This window comes from Euleptes europaea, chromosome 7, assembly GCF_029931775.1.
Source record: "Euleptes europaea isolate rEulEur1 chromosome 7, rEulEur1.hap1, whole genome shotgun sequence".
Lineage (NCBI taxonomy): Eukaryota > Metazoa > Chordata > Lepidosauria > Squamata > Sphaerodactylidae > Euleptes > Euleptes europaea.
This window is the reverse complement of record NC_079318.1, coordinates 52,985,697-53,000,360: the sequence shown is the minus strand read 5'-3', so window position 1 is coordinate 53,000,360 and position 14,664 is coordinate 52,985,697. Positions and strand designations below refer to the sequence as shown.

The following is a 14,664-nucleotide window of genomic DNA, read 5'->3' as shown; positions in this document are numbered from 1 at the left end:
TAAGATATTTTTTCCTTATGTAACATTACTCATAATCTAAGTATTTGCTATTTCATTTATCTATATTCAAATAAAGAAAAATAAAATAAAAGTAAAAAAAAGAACAGAAATAAACAGCACTATTTTTATAATGAAAAATTGATTAGATAATAAGTATCATTTTTAACTTCCTTTGAGAATGAATATCATGATTCCTCCATTTCTCCCACATATCTAATAAGTATCAGTTATGTTAATGCCATTAACTATTGTTTTTGTCAGAGACAAGCCATTTAATGAATCCTTTTTAATTAAATCCCGAGAAAAAGTAAACCCTTTGACCCAGTCTCTTTATCTTAAATTTCTAGCATCTTCCTCTTTTTCCCAGTAGCTTTAAACGTCGAAGGGCATCCATGGAAGTTGTTAGTGCAATTCCCTCTGTAAAAATTGATGGGGGATAGTAAATCTGCAGTATGTTTTCTTCCATCCCAAAGGCAAGAAGACAAATCCCGGTATTTCCAGCTTTTTGCCCTTTTAAATTCTCCCAGTTAACTTTGAAAAGTTCACCAGGTAAATCATACAAACAAAAGTCAAAGTCTCTTACGTTCATATCCATAGTTGTCAATTGCGTTGGTTCAATTTCTTCTTGCAGATGTATATCCTTCATAGCTCTCCATCTCCTTTACAGAATTTAATTCTTTTAATGGTTTGTCGTTTGGGGAGCTTCCTTCTCTCATCTCTGATCTCATTGTCATAATTCGGTCTTTTATATCCTTGAGATCTCCCGAAATTACATCCAGTTTCCGATTGACAAGTTCGTAGATACTGTTTGTCAGAGAGACTAGTCGATCCATGAATTTAGTCTCACTTTCCATGGTTGCTACTTCTGGTAGTTTGTTGAGGTTTAATTTGTAAAATCCAGACAGGTATACGTTGTGAGTTGTAAAGTGGTATTACGGGGGACAGGATATAAGGTTGCATGCCTGCCGTTCCTTCCTTTTGCCTAGGAACTTGGGAAGTATTTGCCAGTTACACAGTGGTGCCACACATCCGGTCTCAAATCCCGTAGTATTCTCGCGATGGCAGACGATAGCTGATGCTTCTGGATAAGACGTGAATTAAAAAATTGTTTACGCAGAAAAGCCTCCTCCCGGAAGTGGGGGGAATCTGCTCGTCCCTCCCCTTTACACTTCTGGGTTTCTGATTGGTAGCTATAACGTCATTCAAAAGGTCCCAATTGTTATGTCTATCCACCGATCAATTTGATTAAGATCCTGCCGGCTTATCCAGTGTTTTTAATTGTCAGTCATCCAAACCTCAGATGGGGAGATATGGATTCTATAGATATTTTTTCCACTCCTTCGGCAATGGTTTCCCCTCAGGCCAGGCGGGACCTCATCCAGGATTCCGAGAGTCGTCCGATGGCTCTCTCAGCAAAACTGGGGGTCAAACCGCACTTCATGGGCAGCAGGGGAGATTCTGTTTCCCAATCCACTATTTAGGATCCGGTAGGGGTGCAGGATTACACCCCAGATTCGAACAAATCTTGGTTCCCTTGGGAGCCCCCAAGAGACGTGGTGCTCAGCTCAGCGTCCCTAGCGTAAGTCCCTTACTGGACCAGCATCTAACCTTGCTGTTTGTCTCCCTTTTATGCTGGTGCCATTGATTTAACTGCAGCATTTCATGCTCGCAAACAATTCCTGCCAACCCTAATCAGCATTGCTTGATTGCGCAGCCAACTCCCTCCAGTTTCTTATCCTGTAATTTGCCCTCTGGGAGCTTGTTTCAATAAGCGGGAAACCTACTTAAATGTCTACTACCACTTTATACATACTGGGTTAAATCTTTGTTCCATTTCTAACCTTTTGTGCCATGACAAAACTGTTGTTGAAATCATTCCCCCCCACACACACACACTGCTACTCTTGGTGAAGGCTGTTGTATGTGTGCTCTCAGGAGAGCTCTAAGAGTGTTTTACTCCTGTATCAATATTTGGGATATCTCTAAGAGCTGTGCCACAGAATGCATCCTGGGCATGGCTGCTTCCGTCCTTAATTGGTACTCATTGTGGAAACTGGCTGTGATCCTGTCTGATCCAGGAGAAAAGCTGCATGGCATTTGTTTCTCTTGTAGAATGCTACATGCGCCAGCACCTAAAGGCCCCTTTTTACATTGTCATTTTAAACCGGTTATATGTTGGCAACCCAGTTTCTCGTAAAACAGTATAAGGATGGAGGTTTCAGATGGCATATTAAAATTTGTTTATGAGCTATATCAGAAGCACTGCCCATTTCAAACCATGTTGCTTTCTTCCCCACCCCCCGTCCTTTTTGCAATGTGTTCTATTTGAGTTGTTGTTGAATGTTCTAACTTGTGCTATAGCACTAGACCAGTATACCAATTCAGTGCTTCCAACTGTCTTCTGAATGCTGGCAATATAGCACTGAATTGCTACGTTTGTCAAGAGTTATAGAGCAAAGTTTGAACGTTTCTTTCTCTTCCCCCCACCCCCCAAAAAAAAGCCACAGTAGAATGCGCTGCAAAAAGGGCGGCTCCGGGGATGGGGAAGCAGCACTTTCAAAAGCACTGCAGACACTTCAAACACTGTGCTACAGTGATTCAGAAGAGCAAAGAACACCTGAAAATGGAAGAAATGAGTTTTTAAAAAGCTCAGCCATGCTTTGCTAATGAGACAAAAGTGGCTTTGAAATGGTAGATAAAATCTGTTAGGAGCCAAAACAGTTGCATTTGAAATGACACCTAAAAAATCTGTTAGCAACCTGCAGCTAAAATGGATTACAAAGGCTATTTGAAAGGGGCCAAAGTGTCATCAGTGCTGAGAAGGGTGATTGCTTGTTAGGAGAGGGGAAGGGAGGGGAAAAGACCACAACTGTTGGAAGTGACTGTTGATCACATTTGGGTGGTACCCAAGTACTTAATGAGTGGAGGTGACCATTCCTCCCTTTAAAGCAGCCTTTTCTGCACATGATTTGGCCCTGTCAGTATTGCAAAGCTGTTTCCATACAGCAGCATCTGTTGGCATTCCAGTCTTCACAGGCTGCATTTGGATTTTCATTTATTGCAGTGCTATGTGGCGGGGGGGATATCCATTGTGGTTTGTCTCATTGTTTTAGTGGGATGAACGTTTTGACAGAGGGACAGGTTCACAGGTGTTCACAGCCATTGGTAGGGACTATAGCCACATGCTCAGAGTATTCCTATTCCGTATGACTGCTGGATCTAGGTCCTTTGCAAAATATGTCCCTTTTGCTTGCTCTCATTAACACAGGGCTTTGCTATGCAAATAGACGGGAAATCTGCTAGATATAAACAAATGTATTATTTCAGCCCAGACCTTTAGCTGTTTTTTTTTAAAGGGCTCTTGTTTCCATGGCATTGCCTGCTTTGGCCAAGAGGCTGGATTTTTGAAGAGGGCACCTGCTAAATATGCTGGCAAGAAACTAGCCTTATTTGGAAAAGTTCTTGACCCAATTCAATTTCAACCAATTTTTCAATATTCTACTTATACAGCTTTCGAGCTGCCAGACCAAAGAAGCAGCTTCTAAAAAGGAAACGGAGCAGGAAAAGTAGAGCATCCTTTCTTCATGTCTTTCATACCTCCTTGTAAAGCCTCACTTAGGCACATGGTGAAGAATCCATTAACTTCACTTAGTCATCAGTGCAAATCCCCATCAAATATCACATTGCTAACAGTGACTCATAGCTTCAGGAAGCAGAGCCTGCTGCAAAGCTGAAGCAAGCATCTTGAGTCTGGCAGCTTCCTGATGCTACTTTTTCAGTAATGCACAATAGATGGAGAGGCATTTGCCAATGGAGCATTGAAGCTACTCGGTTTGTACAGAAGAAGAATTGGTTTTCATATGCCAACTTTCTCTACCATTTAAGGGAGACTCAAACCAGCTTACAATCACCTTCCCCTCCCCACAACTGACACCCTGTGAGGTAGGTGGGGCTGAGAGAGCTCTAACAGAGCTGTAACTTGCCCAAGGCCATCCAGTTGGCTTCGTGTGTAGGAGTGGGGAAACATCCAGTTCACTAGATTAGCCTCCGCCGCTCATGTGGAGGAGTGGGGGAGTCCACCGCTCCAAACCACCACTCTTAACTACTATGCCATGCTGGCTCTCCTAGCTAGTTAGTAGGAATTGAAGATAATGTCTAAAAGGTTCTTCTGAATGCATACTGCTGAACCTAAACAGGTCTGGCTCTGTGAGCTATGTGAGTGGGTGACTGCTTGAGTTGTAAGCCACATTGTGAACTTTTTGGGACAAAGCAGGGTGAATTGTGTGTGGCTGAAAAATCAGTATTACTCTCTTGTTTTCCCTTTCCCTCTCGCCAGTATAGACTACCTAAATATTCTGAGTAAATTAAAATTGAAAGATTGCATAATTTACTTGTTGCAAAACCACAATAGTTTGCGGATTTTTCAACACAAAAATACATAAATCTTTCCAAGCTTCATTGTCCATTTGCTTAGGATGGTAACAGAGTTAAGAAGTTGAACTTTTGTTGGTGGGCAGCCATGAGCCTGTAAAAATCTGGGTCAATATTGCTCATCTCTTTCTACATTGGCCCAGGCTGTAGGTATGCTGTGATTCCTTGGAAGGGCAGAAAAGCAAAATTCAATTTGGCTTTCAGTTTTATTGGGTATTAATTAAACTAATATTAGCTATTGCTCAAAGCATGCCTGCTTAAATCTCAGAACCGATAGGGCTGCCAACAACCTGGAGAAAAATAAGTCTTGCCCCTTTAAAAGAGGCTTAATGGGATGTTATTTACCAGGTGATGCTATTTATACCTCTGAGCCATTGAAAAGCTTCAGCTGCCCATTTCCACACATTATACCTCTGGTAAAGGTGCCAAACTTTTTTCTCTCCAAGTTGTTGGCAACTCTAGAAACCAGAAGGCTAGCTGAAGATTATTTTTAGTGGTTGGGGTGGGGGGCATCGATACCCTGCATAGTTCTCTGCCCTTTCCCATGACAAGGAGAAGCAGAATAAATTATGAAAACCAGAGCCATCAAGCACATTTGCCTAATTCAATATTTGGGGTGCAAAACTTTGCTTTGTCTAGTTATTTCCTTCCAGTCTTTTTCAATGCTATGTCTTCAGGCATGCCTATCACTTACTGAATAGCTGTCAAATGTTGTATGAATGTTGGTACCATCTCATCATGAAGTTTTTTCTCTGTTTCCTTTATGGCCACCCTTCACAAGTAGCACTGTGGGGAGCAATACCTATAGTGAGAACTGCAGAATTGTGACTCCTCAAAGTAATGAGTATATTGTGGCATCAGCTTTTGTGAACGAAAGCCCACTTTGTTAAAAGCATGAAGTGGGAAGGCAAGGCCTCTCTTTGGAAAACCTCCCCCTTTCTGCCATTTGTAGCTCGGGTATAAATAGCTCTGCTACTGAACATAACCCTTTGTGCATCTGGCTAAGTGAGCTTTGATTCATAAAACATTAGTTAGTCTTATTACACTTTAAAACAATGGTCTTAAGTAGTGGCAGACTAGTTCCAGCGAGGTCGCTGTGTTAGAGTGAAGAAACTCTTGTGAAGGCCTTGAGAACGCTTTCCCACTTCCACAGTATTTCAATAGGGACATTTTACAATTTTTTTTAAGGTGTCTGAGCCCCAGCTTCCTCCCGTAATGCTCCTCGGTCACATGGAAGAAGTTACTTCGGTTGCTTGGTGTCCTTCAGACTTCTCTAAGGTTTGCATTTTGAATATTTTGTGCTTTTGAGAAACTTAAACTCATTAATGAGACAAAGTATAATTTCTCAACTCCCCTTGCTTTCAAAACATAGGTAGCTGCTCCCACCCCCAATAGCCTTTAGGCTCCAAGAGACTTTTTTTTCTTTCCTGAACTCCCTTTAGAGGTTCTTGGCCTATCCAGTCAGCTCCTGCCCCTTCTCACTTTCCCTGTACACAAAGTTGGTGTGTTCACAGTGTATTGGGGCTGTAGTAGTATAGTGGGCTATTATTAGAAGCTGGAAATTCCCTGGGCCAAGTCTCACCTCTACTATTGACTCACTAGCTGACCATAGGCAAAGGTCTGACCTTCAGCTTCCTGTCCATTATTATCACTACAGGTGATAATAAATGGGGTGTTTTGCGTCACTCCCAGAGAAAGGAGGCGTTTCTACATACCTCTGGGATTCACCAAATATGCAGAAAAAAATGACTTCACAAATTGACCCAAAGAGGACTGAATATGGTCCAGAAGGCACAGCATGTTGAGAGCAACTGGTAGCCCCTTAAAGTGTCGGGGAGAAGGTGATTGGTCTGTTCAAGACCTTTGAGGGCTTACAGTCTCCTGAGAGATTTCCAAATAACTTTTCCTTTCTCCTTGTCCTCTCCCCTCACGATACTCTTAGCTTGCATAAAGTTAATGCTGATGTACTTCACAGGATTCTTACAGAGATAACAACACAAAGCATGTGAAGCACTCTGGTTACTCAAAAGCACCATACAGATACTATTTATTTACTTGTTTTTTATTTATTCCATTTATAATCCGTACCCTCTCCTCAGGGCAGTTCACAGCATACACAAACATAGCATGCCAAGGGAGATTTTGATTTTATCACTAGGTACAATTAGCTTGTCTCATAATGTACTTTTTCCCTTTTAAACTCTGACTCGGTTTCATTATTTTAAATTAATAGTGTAATATTGTTTTGTACTTGTATTTACCTCAGGCTTCCTGATTAGGAATCTTTGTCATAACAGGAAAGGAATGAGGCTGGCCACACTTCCAGTCTCCTCAGTCTTTTCTCCTCCCCGCTTTGGAAGGTGCATTCCTTCCCATCTGACTCTTGGTGTTGGTTTGTAGATCGCCACATGTTCAGACGACAACACCATCAGGGTTTGGCGCTTGCGACGAGGCAAGGAAGAGAAGATATTGGACAGAAGCAGTTTGGTGGGTTGGGCCTGTCTGAGGAAAGCAGGAGAACAAAATGAAACAGGTAAGTTCGTCAGAAAAGATCGCCGACTTTCTATCCTCTGCCTGGGAACTGGAGCTTGGGGAATTCTCCCCCCCACCCTCAATCCAGTTACAAGCATTTATGTGCTCTGTTCAAAAATAGTCTGGACAACAAGCTTGTATGGAAATGACAATGTGCATGTAAGGGCGGGTGCCTGATAGCTCATAGAATACAAGCATACCCTGAAGGTACATATTTTGTATAAGCTCATTGGGCCTAGGAATTACACACTCCTGGTACGTACAAACGACCGGTGTGATGCACAGCTAATATGACGGAGCTGCCACTGAAGTTTCTCAACTTACGTGACAGGTTGAATGTTGAAATGCACTGGAGGTATATAGCCAGATTGGGGCTCAGTGTTACCCAGCTGCACACGGCTTTATCAGACCAGCTCTGATCTGTAATAGGTTAAAACATTCAAACGACTAGGCATCTTCTTCTCCCCTCCCCCCAGTCACTGTGAGGTGATTTTATCCTGTTCTTTATTCTATGAAGTTGGCCATCTAAATCCATTCACAATGAGATCTATAGCTTGACAGGCTATATAGCATGTAGTCATATTTCCATCTCCCTTCTGTCTATCAGTTTGCCAAATCAAGAATATGTACTGGCTTACACTGCATGCCCCCTTCTCATAGCTGCCTCCCCCACACCCCTTTAGAGATGCTACCAAGCTTTGTCTGCATGTTTTTCTCAGTTGTTGGGTTAGTTCATTTAACTGGATGTGAACCACATAGGACAGCTGACTCTAGCAAAATTGGGATATTAATACATTTGAAGCCTTAAAGTGAAAGCCAGTATTTGAGGTTAGCACCAGCTTCTCTGCTTGGGTGGCAAGATTGCTTGCAGGCGGCATCCTTCTGTGTTCCAGATACTAGGGGCAAATCTGCTGCCTTCATGTTTTATGCTTGAAAGCTTCCTGGGAGCATGTCGCTGCTCCCAGCTGCAGAGGGCACTAGACAGAATGGTCCTCTGGTCCCATCCAGCAGTGCTGCTCCTGTTTTTTCCAGAGGAAAAGGGGGGGGCTCATTCCTCCCTGTACTCATGTAACTGCTTCTGCTACCTCGTAAGTCTGGAGTTCCATGCTAGAAAGTGTGTGATACTTCAGCAGCTCTTAATACACTTAATTTCATTAGCCCAGCAGGGGATTTGCTATCCTGCAGGGCATTTTATTTTAACTTGGCAGTGCATAGTTCCTGTTTCATTAACTAAACCCCAGCACACCCTTTCCTGCAGAACAGGTGCCTCCTTCAGCACTCTTGTTTAGCAAAGCTGCCGTGAGGATGAGTCAGCTCCTCCTGTCTCATGTCTGTAGAAATGTTCAGTCCTTTCTGTGACTGGAAAAACTGTGACTGGAAAAACTGTGACAAGAGTTTGTAATCTGTGAAAAGGTTGTCTTTAAAGCTCTTCTGGCTTAGCTATGTTCCATCTTTTTGTGGAGGGTATTCTACAACATTACAGGAAATGTAAACTTCAAGTACAGCTTCCTGGTTTGGACTGACTTGTATAATAAAAATAACAACACTGTCTTTATCCGAACATTCGCATGTCCTAACCAAAGAAATTAGATTAACAGAATTTCTTGTTATATTGTTGTTGCCCTGATGGTCGAGACCATGAACACGAAGCTGCCTTATACTGAATCAGACCCTTGGTCCATCAAAGTCAGTATTGTCTACTCAGACCGGCAGGGTCTCAGGCAGGGGTCTTTCACATCACCGACTTGCCTGGTCCCTTTAACTGGAGAAGCCTGGGATTGAACCTGGGACCTTCTGCATGCCAAGCAGATGCTCTACCACTGAGCCACAGCCCCTCCCCCAATAAATAACTAATGAAGCTGCCTTATACGGAATCAGACCCTTGGTCCACCAAAGTCAGTATTCACCAAACTCAGACTGATAACGGCTCTCCAGGGTCTCAGGCAGAGGTCTTTCACATCACCTGCTTGCCTAGTCCCTTTAACAGGAGATGCCGGGGATTGAACCTGGGACCTTCTGCATGCCAAGCAGATGCTCTACCACTGAGCCACAGACCCTCAATGTAACTATGTAGCCCCCCTTCTCCCTCCTCCCACCCTGTGCCTGGAAATAATTAGGACCCATAGCATTGGTTCATTCGTACAGTAAAAAGCTGCTCCTTAGGTTGTACCCTGTCTATCCCTGGGAATGGCATGGGATCCAGCCCATGTTATTCCTTTAAAACAGCAATAAACAAAGAACAGTTTTGGTGGCTGGGAACTGTTTGGACTGCATGGAATGGCTGCCTGTTTGCTGCAAATGATACTGAAAATTGAAAAATGCTGGAGTCAAATTAAAAATGCCACTGAGTAAAATAGTTACACGGATTTGCACAAATAAGGCTTTAGCTTGTGTCCTATGGTCCATTCAGCACAACTAGAAATAGCGCAACAAGTTAATTCATTGGAGCGTTGTCCTTTCTGTTGTACAAATATTTTTAGTTGCAAAATAGTATAGTAGTAAAGGAAGGAAAGGATTGGTGGGTGCTAAATTGGATGAGGGGATTAAAGTCTTTGCTGGATAGGGAAAAGCAGGGAGCTGTGGAAAGTGAATAAGGCTGCAGTTGTTTCCATCCCAGTCTGCTATCTGAAGCTTCCAGGCTAAGTTTTAACGCTGGTTAAATATAGTTCTACAACTACAGGAGGCAGAATTTTTGCTGCTTAAAATCTGGATGAAAACTGGGATTTTAACGAACTTGATGGGTGAGTTTTCACCTCCATAAATGGCTTCTTTGTTACTGTTCTTTCACTGGAAAGCAATCGATTGTTTTGTCAACACAGGATTAACTTGCAGGAAACATGTAGAACAATAGAAGGGTAACGTGCCAGTTCTTTCATAAAGTGTGTGTGTGTGTCATGCAGACACACAAATATGTACGTCACTGCCCTAAGGAGCATGCTGAAAAATAGCTTTGCTTCCTATTTCCATAAATATTGAAGGGGTTATTGTGGCCCAAGGTTCAGAACTACACATGATGTGCATGCTGGATCTTCACTATCACTGTTGGCACCTGTGTTTGATAGTATGTCATCCTTGCTCCTTCATTCTACCTTAAAACAGCTTGTGAATGGATAAGCTGCCTATACCATGTTGTGTTATTTGTCCTTCATGGCCAATGCAATTCTGACTATACCAGTAGCTCTCAAACTTTTGGAAATGAGACCTGCTACCCTTTGGGACCAGTGGGGCAGGCTAGGGTTCAGCTTGTTCCCAGACACCGGTTGTGCAGGTTTCAGGCAACAAGCATACAATATGCCCAGCACATCTTGCACTGCTAGTGACTAGGAGGAAGCTGAGCCCCCTGGGAATTAACAGGGCCTTATGGCAAAAAGAGGGTAAGGAAGAATGAATAGAGCATCTCACCTCCTTTTCCTGCTGCTGGGAGAAGGGAGGCTCACATTTGCCTCTTGCAGCACAGCCTTGACTCACCTGCAAGGGACTGAGTCAGCCAAAGCAGCCCTGGTAATCAGTGGGGTGACAGATGTCGCAGCCAGATGGCCTTCACTTTCTGAACTGAGTCAGGACCCCCAGTTTGAGAACCATTGGTCTAAGAGTGTGGGATGTCCTCGACAAGAACCAGGGCCTTTTCAGCCCTGGCTCCGGCCTGGTGGAATGCTCTGCCAAGGAACGTCACGGCCCTGTGGGACCTAAAGGAGTTCCGCAGGGCCTGTAAGACAGAGCTTTTCCACCAAGCCTACAACTGAGGGCAGCCGCGAATACCATCAGTACTGGCCTCCCCACCCCTCCCCCTTTATCTGAAATGGCTGGTGTGGGCTCTGACAGAAGTGTGGGACAGATAACGCCATTCATGATTAGTGTTTTTTAATGTTTTTAATGCTTGATTTTATTGATTGTTTTATAACTCCATAACTGTATAATAATAAAACTATGTTCTGTACCCTGAGCCAGCTTGCTGGGGAGGGTGGACTACAAATACGAAAAATAAATAAATAATAAATATACCAAATGGCAGGCTCTCTCCAAGTCTTTGGGAAGCTTTTGCTAGCCTTTTAATGGAGATCCTCTTCATTAGAGATGCTGAGGACTCAGCCTGGAGTTTTCTGCCATGTACTCTTCTGCAAAACTGTGGGCACCCCAGTCCCACGTGTTACAATACTGTGCATGCTCAGTTTCATAAGAAAGCACAGTAACCCCAACAAGAGGAGCACACAAAAGTGGGGCAATAGAAGTAACAGACTGTATGGGCAGTTGTGCCCCATGGGCTGCACAAGGAGGAGCCAATGCCTAATAATTAGATCTCAGTAGTTTTAATTTCTGATTGTTTCAGTGTTTCCTCTTTTTTGAAACTAAATGCATCTTAAGATAACTTTGGCAACGAAGAATGAAAACCCCATGTAATAATGTTCTAAGGGATGAATGTATGCTGTCAGCAACCGAAACGTAAAACAAGGTATTTGTGTCATGTTTTTGATGAGTCTCCTTACCAGGGAAAGGCAGGCTAGAAATGATTTAAATCAAATAAATTTAAGTCCACGGCGATTTGCTAAATCGTCAAAGCACCTTCCATGTTGTCCCAGCAATAATACTGTTAAGGTAACTGAGTTGGACAAGATGGCTTCATTTTCACAGCAGTGGGATTGCTGCATACCCTTTGATACACTTCAGAGATAGTCAGTACAAAGGCTTTAAGTCCCTTGATATCACTAGTTATTCAGGCAGTGAATCTCCCAAATGCCATGTTGTTCAGGTACTGCGTGTCTTTGTTGTAAACTTGCTTTACTCTCTCTTGCAGCATAGTATCCTCACTTGGATTGTGTGTACTTTGTTTCCTCTTCAGAAACTCTCAGCAGCCAGCAGAGTACTCCTGCTAAAGTTACCACCACGGGCAGCCCCCCTATTTCTTCACCACAGCCTGCAGCTTGTGCTCCAGCTTACATGGGCGATCTTCCTCTTCCCACCAACACGCCGACATCTTCTGTCAAAACCACAGCCCCCGTGGCCTACACACCTGCAAGGCAGAGGGAAGCCGCTTCTGGCCCTTCACCCAAATCAGCACCGTCTTCAATTATGTCCATCAGGCAGTGGGTTACCCAGACTCCAAATTCATCTCCTCCCTCGAGGGAGAAAAAGACACTTTCTCCACGAAAAGCCCTGGCAGAGATTTCTCAGATTCTCCCTAGGGTCCCCTTCACATCTAAATCCATACATTTGCGTCTTGAAACACGAGCCAAGAGGAGACTGGAATCCAGCAGGGACAGTAATGCAAAACGGAAGTACTCCAAAAGTTGCAACTGTGTGACTGACCTTGACCAGGTGCCTAAAAAATCCAGGCTGGAACAGTATACCATGACAGGGAATTCAAAGCCTTGTGGTGAAGATTGTCTGACTCTTAATGAACTAGCAAAGGCCACTCAAAGCCAGAAGGAACCTACCTCTCCTAGATATCCATGTTCTCCATCAGGCTCGCCAAATCTCCCAGTTCCCCACAAGATCTCTTGTGGTGGAGTGGCTGACAAGGAAAATGGTTCTGCTGACAAAAACTGGCTGTCTGCTCTGAAGGACAAGCTGCGAACTAACAAATCCAGCAACCAGAATACATCGGGCAACAGTGTTCAGTCACCACAGAGTTGTAGCATGAGACAACAAGAACCTGGGGCAGGAATTGGTTCACCAGCATCGGTAAGTAAACCAGGCATGGCCACAACATCCTTGGCAGGGGATGAATGTTTGGGTCGGTATCTTCCAAGTTACTCCATTATCCTTTGTTTGGCAAAGAAAAAGGGGGGGAGCCATTGTACAATACAGATGCTGGTATATATTTAAGCTGCTCCCAATTAGAGCTTTCGGGCATTACTGAAACTTCATTGAAATGCACAGTGTTGGATCTTAAGGAGTCATGAAAAAAATGAGTTCATACAAGAGTATTTTGCCTCCTTTCCCAGTGCAGTCCTTTGACCCCTAAAAAGCCACTTCTGATGATTCTGGGACTTCTGGAACAACCTGGCTGCAGCTAAAAGAGGGAACCAGCAGGAATGGTTTTGAAGAACTTGAGGAAGATGTTGGGGGGCACGTTTTCTAACATTGCCCCTTTCTGACTGCTGTAGTCCATACTGTTCCCAAGCATTGTTCCTTTCCTTCAGTCCCCTGTGGCTGAGAAGCAGCATAGCATCCCTTTCCACCTGTTGGTTACCTGACCTGGTCTCACACAGCAGGCCAAGTTGCGCTGAGAATACAAAGAGCTATGAGCCTTGTTTAACATGCATGAGAATATGGATGGGATTTTTCTTTTCAGTGGCAGAAGGATAGTGTTGGGAAACTCGTTCCTCCATTTCTGGAGGGCAAAAGTGACTAAAACACAAGCAAAAGCAAGACTCCCATTTTCAGTATAGTCCAGCTTGATGTATGAGCTGATCTTTGTACAGGTCTTTGAAGGCATGTAAAACGGGGGGGGGATTCTGTCTCAGGAAAAGAGGTGCAGATCTGCTCTGAGAAGTGTTGGGATGACATTTCTGAGTCAGCTGATGAGTACCTCAGAGCTGCCTATGCCTTGAGAAAGTAAAGCTCCATCTTTACTCATACAGCTGCAATTTGATATGGCTGTGAAGCTAAATTCTACCATCACCTGTCTTGTTTAAGCTTGTTGGCTGCACACACATCAAGTGGTACAACTACACTAGCATGCACCAGGTGGGAATTTTGCTTGACATTTCCAGTCTGTTTTCACTAGTCCATGGGGTGCTTTAAATACAGTGGGAGGGTATGAAGTTTTGGGGTCATATATTCAGAGGTGGTTGTAATGCTAGTTCCCAATGTCGTTGGGGAGGAAGGGGAGGAAGATTATAACACATTTTTTGATCTAGACATTTAAATAAATGAACTCATAACTGTACCTGACTTTATACTTGTTTCCCCCACCACCACCAGCTTTCAACCACTTCTGTGCCGATGAGAAAGATATGTACGTACTTCCAGCGAAAGTCACAAGAGGCTTGAGCAGTGTTCTGCATTTGCTGTGATGCTTTGGTATACTTCATACTACTGAAAGTGAATTGTGTGTCAACCATAGAAAGAGAGACCAGTGTTCTTAGACTTGAAAGTTTTATCCCCCTGGTTATTTTTAGTTCTTTAAAAATCTGTTATCCATTTATTGTATTAAATTAGGTAAGACACTGGCTAATGGAGAGGATTGCTCAGTTTAATATAAAAGAACTGATGGATTCTAAAGTGCAAGTTCTAGCTTTTAAAATAACATTTCTATTAGTATTTTTCTCATACTCCTCGTATTTCTTCTTTGGAAACAGATATTAAGACCTGGTGCTATAATATTGACTGTAGTTTGCATGCGTGTATTGTCATGACTGTACTCAAAATCTCTTCAGTTTCAGAGCGGTGTGGCAGAGTTAACATTGCTTGTTGCGGTGAAATTGAAATGGGTGAATTGGTCCCGCAGATTATTCTGAGTCTGTCTCCAGTGAAAGAAGTGCAGCACTGAGTTTAACAATGCTGCAAGTGACATTGTTTGTTTTTGTAAATGAGACCTTGCTTGTTGTAAACATAAAATTGCTACTTAAAATTGCTGTGACTTCCCCCTTTCATTTCTAATAGAACAGTGTGGGAAATTTTATATAACATAGGGGAACAGCAGGGAAAGGTTTTGATGTTTGTGCCCTAAAACTTCAGCTTAACCTATGCCCTCAGGAT

At 43.2% G+C, this 14,664-nt stretch overlaps 1 protein-coding gene across 1 annotated transcript in view; it reads left to right on the top strand.

Moving 5' to 3' along the window:
• Positions 1 to 14,664, top strand: part of DTL (denticleless E3 ubiquitin protein ligase homolog) — an 89,965-nt gene that overhangs the window by 17,059 nt on the left and 58,242 nt on the right. The window contains exons 13-15 of the mRNA XM_056853376.1: positions 5,620 to 5,709; positions 6,832 to 6,964; positions 11,801 to 12,642. Coding sequence (XP_056709354.1) covers positions 5,620 to 5,709; positions 6,832 to 6,964; positions 11,801 to 12,642 — 1,065 coding nt within the window. The remainder of the gene's footprint in view (positions 1 to 5,619; positions 5,710 to 6,831; positions 6,965 to 11,800; positions 12,643 to 14,664) is intronic.